General features: G+C 33.2%; 1 protein-coding gene across 1 annotated transcript; it reads left to right on the top strand.

The window, feature by feature from the left end:
• Positions 1 to 624: 624 nt before the first annotated feature.
• On the top strand, positions 625 to 3,377 carry LOC145101308 (protein indeterminate-domain 14-like). Its single transcript, XM_079038505.1, has 3 exons — positions 625 to 1,125; positions 1,216 to 1,615; positions 2,359 to 3,377. The coding sequence occupies exons 1-3, from the start codon at positions 990 to 992 to the stop codon at positions 2,990 to 2,992; spliced, it is 1,170 nt and encodes a 389-aa protein (XP_078894631.1). The 5' UTR covers positions 625 to 989; the 3' UTR covers positions 2,993 to 3,377.
• The last annotated feature ends 7,209 nt before the right edge of the window (positions 3,378 to 10,586 follow it).

Below are 10,586 nucleotides of genomic sequence, written 5' to 3'. Positions count from 1 at the left end.
TACATGTTTGGCGAGGATGACAAGCTAGATCAGATGGCATTAAGACTGTGAATAATGTTACTTCCCGGCACATGTGATAATTAGCATAGAGAAAATGGAGTTTAATAACCTATGTTGCCATTTAACCCATGAAGCTCGACTTGAAAAATGTGCCACAAAAATTTCCTCTCTTAGCTTACATATCATGTTTTCTACTACTTTATTTGCAGCACTCTATTCTTTCTCCAAATGAACACCATCTAGTATGCTACTCATAATCATGTTTTTTACTTTCTAACAGTGGTAGGGGGTACTTTTGACGATGGAATCACCTTTACATCACTATTTTTTATCCTTTTTCAACTTTACAGTAGAGAAAAAGAGTACGTCACGTGAGGCAGCACAGGAAGTCACGTGTAAGGGTGTTTCTGGACCTGCATATATTCATGCAAAACATTGCATTTTCTTTTATACATCGATAAAAGAAAATAAAAGAAAAGAGAAAAAATTTAATGACTGTTTTGTTTGTTTTTTCTTGTAAGGTGGGGTTGTATTTTTGGTTTCATCTGTCGGGTTTCTCTCTTGTGGGCTCAAGTTTCGATTCATTTGATTGGGTTTAAGAACCTCTATCTCTTTCATTCTCACCCTAAACCCCACATACACACTATGTGTTCTTTAGTGTGTGTATTAATCTTTTTCTCGATTCCACTGTTTCAAGCTTTATATAGAAGATTTGGCTCAACCTTACCTGCTCAAGGTGCGGGGTCAATGAGAGAAAAGCAAAGAAAGTTCATTGAAAAAGCTAAAAGGTCTTAAAGCTTAAAAGAAAGCTGATTTTTCTCAAAGCAAACTACTTTTCTTCTATCCTCATCTCCTCTCTATCTCCCCCCTCATCTCAAGAACTATTAAAGCTGAAACAAACAACTACCCCCACTTCAACATCTGTACCGAATCAACTGGATTAATTTCTCATAGATTTCGAGCTTCTTCCACTACAAAAATCCACCCACATGTTAGACAACAGCGACCACCACCACCTCCACCATCTTACTTCTGCACCTGGTCCATCTTCTTCTTCTGATCCTTTCCTTTCCCCAGATAATGGTGTTTCCAACAAAAGGAAAAGACGTCCTGCTGGCACCCCAGGTACCCATTACTCAATCATCATTATTAATTATTGAATTTAGTCATTAGAAGTATATGTGATCTTTAATCAGCATATGTTTCGATTTACAGATCCGGATGCGGAGGTGGTATCTTTATCACCGAAGACATTGTTGGAGTCGGACAGATACGTATGTGAGATCTGTAACCAAGGCTTCCAAAGGGATCAGAATCTGCAGATGCACCGGAGACGGCATAAAGTGCCATGGAAACTCTTGAAGAGAGAGACACCGGAGGTGAAGAAGAAGGTCTTCGTGTGCCCCGAGCCCAGCTGCTTACACCATGATCCTTGTCACGCCCTCGGTGATCTTGTTGGAATAAAAAAACACTTTCGGAGGAAACACAGCAATGATAAACAGTGGGTTTGTGAGAAGTGCTCAAAGGGTTATGCTGTTCAATCTGATTATAAAGCTCATCTCAAAACCTGTGGCACTAGAGGCCATTCTTGTGACTGTGGCCGTGTTTTTTCCAGGTTTTTTTTTTTTTGTTCTTTTATTTTCTCGATTAACATTTAACATCCACCCACATCTTCTTTTGGCCTATATCTTAATTTTTAATCTTTAAATGGGAAAGACCGGAAACTATGTCATTTTTCCTCCTTGGTGTTTGTTTTCTCTGCTCATGCTCCTACATGGAATTCAGCAACAACCGATAAGCAACAAAAATTCCTTAATGCTTTTTCTCAGAAAATGTCGACTTCTGTTCATTGTAATTAAAGTAATTCTAAAATCTTTGAAGTTTCTATACACATACATTTTTTTTTTCTAGTTTGACTCTTGACAATATATATTAAATTAACCAATGAATTAATTCCTAGGATCTATGATCTCATGTTTTTCATATTAAAACATAAAACAAAATCTTAATATTCATTACGCTTTAATTTAGTCTTTCTTTTAATATAATATTACTTAATATAATCCAAAAACTTATGATTAAACTTGAGTTATATGGATATATACTACATATAAATTAATTGTCACAAGTCATAATCTCAAACACTCAACGTTTCCTAATTTGATCATTAATTTATTGTTTTCTTCTTCCTATCCCTACATGAGAAGGCTTTGATTTCTTACGTTTGATTAGATATTTTGTCCAATAGCGCGTGATCTCTGTCTCCCAGCATACATCATTACGTACTAAGTTTTTTTTTTTCAACTTTTGAATGATTATTGTATGCTTTTCTTTGTCATGACTCGTTTGTCTTTGTAGAGTTGAGAGTTTTATAGAGCATCAAGACGCTTGTACTATCCGCCGAGTGCACCCAGATCTACCGGCGTTTCATCAACAGGCGTGTTCATCTAGAACCGCATCAAGTACGAGTCCATCAAGTGACACAAATTTGAGTGCAATCCCATCATTGCAAAGAATGCAACAAATCCCACCTTCGGAACCTCTTTTCCCACAAACTCAAGATCACACACGAAACAAGTTGGAACTTCAGCTCTTGCCATCATCGTCATTATACGAACAAAGCACAAGTAATCAAACCAGTTTAAAGCTCTCTATTGGAAGTGGAATTAGCTTCCACAAGGAAGAAGAGAAGATGAAGATGACATTAAGTTCGGAAAATGTGTTTGCAGAAGAGGCTAGGCAACAAGCGAAGAGGCAGATAGAAACCGCAGAGTTGGAGTTTGCTCATGCGAAGAGGATTAGAAAACAAGCTCAAGCGGAGTTGGAAAGGGCTAGAGTTCTTCGAGAACAAGCCACCAAGAAAATCAGTGCCACCATTTTAGAGATCACTTGTCATTCTTGCAAGCAACGATTCCAAGCCGCTAGTAATAATGCAGCAGCCACTACAGCGGACGAGATGTCATCTGCAGTAACCGAAGGAGAAGGAGATTAGTGGCATTTACAATCAAACCTGTCACTTTTTTATTCACTTCTTCCCTCTCTCTAAATTGTATTTGTTATATGTGAGTTCATTCATGTTTTTGCTGTCTGCTTTTGAAAAAAAATATACATACACACATATATGTATGTATGTATGTGTGTATTCATATATGTATGTATGTATGTGTGTACGTACTTACGTATGTATGTGTAGATTTTGGTACTGTATCATGTAATGCCATATCTAGGATTCTACAATATATAGATTTTGGGACCAATTTATTTACAACCAATTGGTTCTGGATGAAATGTAATGAGATCTAGTTAGTCATGGTACTTGTTGTAATTATAGGTTTCTTGAATTTTTAATAAGTACATGTACATCGTCTGATTTTTAAGGCTTTTTGTCTTTTAATGAAAGAAAAGGAATCAAAGATGTATGGTAGTATTTGGATTTTCCAATTTGTGGAGTAGTTGAGACTTCTATAGTGGAGGATCAACAGTTGTTCGTGATACATGGTAATGAATCTACACTACAATAATTGATATAACAGCAACGACTTCCTGTTATCGGCAAAGAAATTAGCAACCATTGGTCTTTCTTCAGGACCTATATACTGATGCAAGCGTCATAATTATTTTGCGTATATCCTCAACCAAGGACATGTAGGCGAATCTCATCAATTACAAGCTATATAATAATTAGATCCTAGTTTATCTTTAACGTGAGGATTGACGTTACTCAAATTAATATTGAATTCCTGAATGTTTTGAGTCGTCCTTGCTAACCATTTTCTATATAATATGTTCCAAAAAATATAAGGCCTACCGGTATACTTTCCACGAACGGATCCGTGGTTGAGGTGGCAACGAACAACGAACAACGGCCGTGTACATCAACCCGGCCGTTCGTGGTTGAGGTTTTTCGTGGTGTTTTGTGGTGGGCATCACGAGTGTAAACGACCAATGGTCGTTTTCTTCTCTCCCAGACTCCCAGCTTCCTCTTCTCTCTCTTCTGTCTTTCTCTTCTCTCTCTTCTTTCCGGTAGTGGTGAGTATACCGATGGTTTATGATGGCCTGAGGTGGCTGACTTGGAAGCTCCTCACGACCGTTGTCGTGGAGAGTATACTGGATGGCCTAAGAACATTGTTCAACGTGAGTGTTGCCGGCATTTCTAAGTGCCACCTCTCTCTCATAACCCACCTAAAATTAAAAAGTTTATAATAAGTTATATATATATATATATATATATATATATATATATATATATATATATATATATATATATATATATATATATATATATATATATATTAAGGACCTATCTTAATGTATATATATTTAACAAAAAAAGAATTTAAAAAAGATCTAAAATTGTACACAATAGAAGACATTTTATATATATATATATATATATATATATATATATATATATATATATATATATATATATATATATATATATATATATATATATATATATATATATATATATATATATATATATATATATATAGTCCCACATTGACTCCTATAGAATATGGTGAGAGATTTTCTATTATATATAGACACTTCAAATTTAATATTTCTACACCATAGCTCCGATTACTAGTTTAGACCCGCTAACTATAAGTATAAGCTGTTTTTAGTCATAAATTTAAAGAAAGATGGATTTGAGTTCTTCGGCCCATTCACCACCAAATTTTATATATGTTGAGAGGATAGGCGGCTGAGTAGAATCATAAACACATGTTCATTAATCGGCGATTTTTTTTTTTCTTATGTTGTAGATCAGAATGGACTTTTAATAGTACTCCTGAGATTGAAAGGATAAACGACCTCTTGCATGTTGCTTTGGATTATAGAAGGCTAGGCATGCTTTATACATCCTCACAAAATTTGTGAAGCAAAACAAGTGAACACCTAGAAGAAGCCCATATCAATGCTCCTTCACAAGGATAAGAAATATATTAAAAAGTGACAATGAAAATTAAGAGATACAAGCTGCTGACACACCCTAAAGTAAAATTCAAGGGATATGATATCATTTTATAAACTTTAAATGCTTAGAAATATATGTAATATATGCAAAACCAAAGGGAGTTGAGTGTGGTAATAATGAAGTGGAGCTTATGTGACATGTTTTTTTATCGTACGGTTTGGGTTGTGCAACTCTCTCTCTCTCTCTCTATTATTATTTTTCTATCTCTAAAAATATAGAAAAAAAAACATATCAAAATTGTTCTATAATTTTTTTTTATCAATTTCACCCATCCACCTCCGTATAAAATACCCAGAAAAATTTGTATTAAATTAATTCATCTTTACATAATCGTTTACTTTAATTATATTATTTTATTTTGTTAAATTAGTAAATGAATTTTTTATTTAATATAGTTATGACCAATGTAATTGTTACAATATATATTAAAATCTATTATCAACCGACAAACTCCCGTTGATGAAATTATACGTGAGAACTTTCAAAATAAACACACGAGAAGTATGGCAATAAGAGACCAACAAGAAAGGAAAAAAAAAACAAATTAAAAGTCTTTATAGTTGTAAATTATTTTAGTTTAAAAAAACAAACTAATCTCATTTACCTGTTTTCAAGATTTAATAAAGACTTAGGTGTTGTTTGTTTTTCGTATAAAACCTCTTAAGACTTCTTATTGTTGCGCGGTGCAGCAGACGCACATTATTTTTAATCACACAGTTGTTTGTTTTTTAGAAGTCTTCAGAGTTAAAAACTTTTGCGCGTGTTTTGATTCGCGCAACACTTGTATTGTATCCTCTTTCAACCTCTTCTTCTTCTTTTTTCCTTGCTGAAATCTAGATTATAAGCGTGTTTGGTACCGGGCTTTTGGAAGCGTTTGGGAGCTTCTAGCTTATAGTTTTTGATAAAACGCCCTAGTTTAAACAAAAAGCTTCGTTTGACAGTAGGAACGTTTAGCTTTTAGTTTAACCAAAATACGCAGATTTTAAAAGCTATTTCATGTAGCGTTTAACAAAACGCTCCTGAACTTTTGAAATCAATTTCCATAATTAGCCTTAAAAATGTATTTATATATTTATATATTTTTAATCAATTTTCCTTTTTTGTAATTTTATATATTTCAAAAGTTTTCAGCTATTTTTGCCAAATAAAAGCTACAACTTCTCACTACAAGCTACCAGTTAACCGTTATCCTCTTCCAGCTAACAGCTATTTTGCCAAACACACCATATATGTTGATGAAATCTTGTTTTAGATTTTTATTTTCGATTTTTTTGTTTATTGTTGTTGATTTTTTTATATTGAATAATGATAATTTCTTGATGAAATATCATTATTTTTTGCTAAAATATCTTTATTTTTTTGTTGCAATATCATTATTTTTTGCTGAAATATAATAATTTTTTGCTGAAATGTCATACATTATTAAATTTTCGGTGTTAGAAAACTATTTTTGGTTATAAAATTAGTTTATTTTAATTTTTTAATATCTGCAGCAACATGCAGATGTTAAAAAAAAAACAACAACAACAAACACGCTTCTTATTACAGTTTGCAACTGTTTGTTCCACCTTGTCTACTGTAGAGGGTTGTGGAGGTGGTCCGAAGACATTATGAATTTTTGTTTCAAAAAAACAAATAGCATTGTAGCAAATTTATCAAAATATTCATGATTTTCACATATAGACATCTGCAAAAATCCTATCCATCTACAAATCTATTCTAATAAATGAAGATTTTTGTTGTCACATTCTCATTCAAATTGTCAAATGTCATTTTATGGTTATTTTGATTTAATTTTTTTTTTCCGAATATCATTTTATGAATTTTTCTATTTTGTTAAATTACACATAATATTTCAATATAATAGTTATAATAAATGTAGTATTAAATGGATATGAATTTCATTAATTGACTTGTCTTCTAATTTCAATTAAATTTTTTCTATCTGGCATTTTGTGGTTTTTTTCCATTTTATTAAATTCCAGAAAATATTTAAATATAATAATTGTAAGAAATGTAATATATATATATATATATATATATATATATATATATATATATATATATATATCAGTTTCATTAATTAATTTTCCTTCTAATTTAAAAAGTTTAAATTAAAACCTAATTAATTTCCTTTGTTTGTTTATTTAAATATTTGTTTAAATTAAAAAGAAAAAATACTTTAATTTGAATAATTCAATATTATTTATTTTTTATTATAAATTCAAACTTCTCAAATTTAATATTTAATTTTTCTTTTAAATGAACCGATGTAATACATTAGTTTTACACCTAGTATTTATTAATCGGATTAAAACGACCACGTTTTATGATTTTCATAGATAATTATATCATTTTTGTAGATATCATATGTGAAAATAAGAATTTAAAGTATTAAATGATCTATTTTAATCTTTTCCTTTCATTTTACATATAAAAGAAAAAGGCGAAATCTAAAAATTCTCTCAACTCTGTGAACTATGAATTAATTCACAACTCTCTCAAACGAATTGTTTAAAAGATCACATTTTTAGTATTGAGAATTTATTTAAAGGTAATTGTGTGAATGTTTAGTATGACAGGAGAAAGTTTTGATCGAGTATACCAATCTTAGCAAATGTCATCTACGAGAATATGTAATCTCAATAAAAAATTGATAGGGAAAGCCTATTTTCACATATGACATGCAAAAATGGCTATTCTTGATCTTTTTTTTTTTGTTGAGAATACTTACTTTTGTAGATGTTAACTTCGAAAATGGCATTAGTTGGTCATACATTAGATTAGAAATGTTATTTGCGAAAATGGCTAATGTAATATAGTTTTCGTTGCAGATTTTAGAACATTGATGTTTTTTAACAGACGAAGATAATATTTTTTTTCTAACTTCCCGATACACTTGATGGGTGCAAAAGTAAGGATGGGACGAAAACTTGGGTAGTTCTGAATTGTTGACGTTAAAAATCAAATAGGGTGTCTAAATTCTAAATTGAAAAATAGGATGTCTTTTTAGCCAACCTTTTATTAAAATCCTAATAAATATGAAGCATCCATACTCATTCAACCTTATTTATGAAAGTCCCGATAATAGATCTATATGATGGGTTTGACCCAAAAAAACATCATATGTGCTCATGCAAACCCTAATGCTTGGATCTAGGTTTCTCTATTGTACATGCAATTCATCCAAGACTTGCAAACCCAAGATCTAGTGTATATAATTCGAAATTAACATAACAAAACAGATCTAGATGATTACCTTTTCTTCAAAGCTTAAATTTTCTTGTCCTTGGAGCTTAGAGTCACAAATATCACCCCTCTAATGGCTTACAAACACCACAAGCAAGAGGATGATCTTGGAGAGGGGTTAGAGGCTCTAGAATTTGGCTCTTGCACTCTTAGGAATAGGGTTAGCCGATTTCTAAAGCCTAAGGGGTCTATTTATACTTGTGTTTCTAAGGTTTCAGTCAAAACCCTAATTGGATAGCTTAGTCCTTAAGCAGTCCAAAGAACCTTCCAGAATAAGGCCTTGGACGAAAATAAGATGATCTCCCACTCTAATTTCGTTCACCCCTTAATTCTAAAGGATTCTCAGCCCAAATCAGCTATCACACAATTGACAGTTCCAGTCCCCTTTATTTAATTTATCTCTTTTAGCCACATAATTAATTCTTAATTAATTCTTGTCTAATATTAATTAAACTATATGATTTCTCCTTTACTATATTATTCATATAAAATATTAATAAATCATAATAACCTCTTTATTCATAAATCATTCTATCATGTTGCTTTGGTGAAGGCAACCCAAAAGGACCATGCACAACCGGGTCAAGTACTTACCAAAAACAGTTACGGGCTTAAACACTAATCCAACAGTCTCTCACTTGGATATGTCTAGTAACTACAAATGTAAACACAATCCGATACGCAATCGTAGTTCTCAAAGACGCTGTCGAACTATGATCTTATCAGTAACCTGCCCTTTAGATAAAGGGATCGTATAATCCTTTATTCTAGATATCGTGCAGACAATTACATGGAACATAGTCATACTTATTGTCCAACAGTTTGTTTCTCGATTTTAGATTCGTTTTTCATAGAACTTAATTGAACACATCAATACAGTCCTGACCGGGCCCGGCACATAAGTCAAACCAAATCATCGAGGGGCCCTGATATCGCTTTTACCCTCCTAGGATAAAAGGAACAGATAAACTTCGACTTATATGCATTTACTATCCACGAATCAAATCATACACAACAATGCATTTAATAAAATCAAGTTACTGATGCGTTTACGCATTATCAATGTACAACCAATTAGCAAACAACAAACCATATATCTAGGTTTTAAGACCATATGATATTATCGTCTTGCGGTCACTTGTGATAAATTCCATGAATCGATTCCAGCAAGCGTGGGTTTATTCCAATGCTCAAATCAAGTTCATAAGCACTCATGAATGTTGTAGCAAACTTTTGCTATGTCTAATGCACTTTAGACAATCTACACACCAATTCATGACAGCCTTCATTCATACCTACTTCCAACATATGAACTACTGGTGGACCGTTCAAATAATCTTATTATTTAGAAGTCAAAACATGCAAAATGAAACAATAGGTAAACAATCAACATAAGACAATGACTTTACTTATAAATAATACTCATTTATTTAATCATCAAATGTTAATTACAATTTATCTATTACACGCTTCTAAACTATCTAATCTAAACTAATATCGTCCTTCAACCCAATGTTCCTAGTGTGTTGCAAGTGCTTAACCCTACTCAGGCCCTTCGTAAGGGCATCTGCTCGGTTATCCTCCGACGATGCCCTCTTCACTACGAGGAGTCCTTATTCCACCCGATGTCGAATAAAGTGATATTTTCTGTCGATATGTCGAGATCTGCCATGATCCCTTGGTTCCTTGGTCAAGGCAACCGCTCCTTCATTATCACAAAAAATTTCCATAGGCTCATGTATGGCCGACATAACTCCAAGGTCTCTAATGAAGTTCTTCAACCATATTTCCTCCTTTGACGGTTCGCTCACTGCAATGTACTCTGATTCGCACGTTGAATCAGCTACGGTCTCCCGCTTGGAACTTTTCCAAGTCACTGCTATTCCATTAAGGTAAAGACCCAGCCCGATTGTGAACGGTAGCTGTCCCTGTCGATCTGAAAACTAGTGTCACTATACCCTCACACCCTTAAGTCATCAATCCCACCGAGGACTAGAAGCCATTCCTTGGTCCTCCGAAGGTACTTAAGAATATTCTTGACTGCGGTCCAATGCGCTTTGCCAGGGTTCCCTTGATATCTACTGACCATGCTCAAAGCGAAGGCCACATCTGGGCGAGTACAAGTCATAGCATACATGATCGAGCCAACTGCGGAAGCGTATGGTACTCGTCTCATTTCTGTATCTTGACTTCGGTACTCGGACTTTAAGTCTTACTAACCTGACATTTCTGCTATCTCAACTTTGGTACTCGGACATTTTAGTACCTTGTCCAAGTAAGTATTCTGACTAAGTCATATTAGTCTCTTACTTCTCTTTCTCATTATCCTTATTCCTAGAATATAGGCAGCCTCTCC

Source organism: Lactuca serriola, chromosome 4 (assembly GCF_051521515.1).
Source record: "Lactuca serriola cultivar US96UC23 chromosome 4, Lser_US96UC23_V15, whole genome shotgun sequence".
NCBI classification, from domain to species: Eukaryota; Viridiplantae; Streptophyta; class Magnoliopsida; order Asterales; family Asteraceae; genus Lactuca; species Lactuca serriola.
This window is presented reverse-complemented; position numbering and strand designations above follow the sequence as displayed.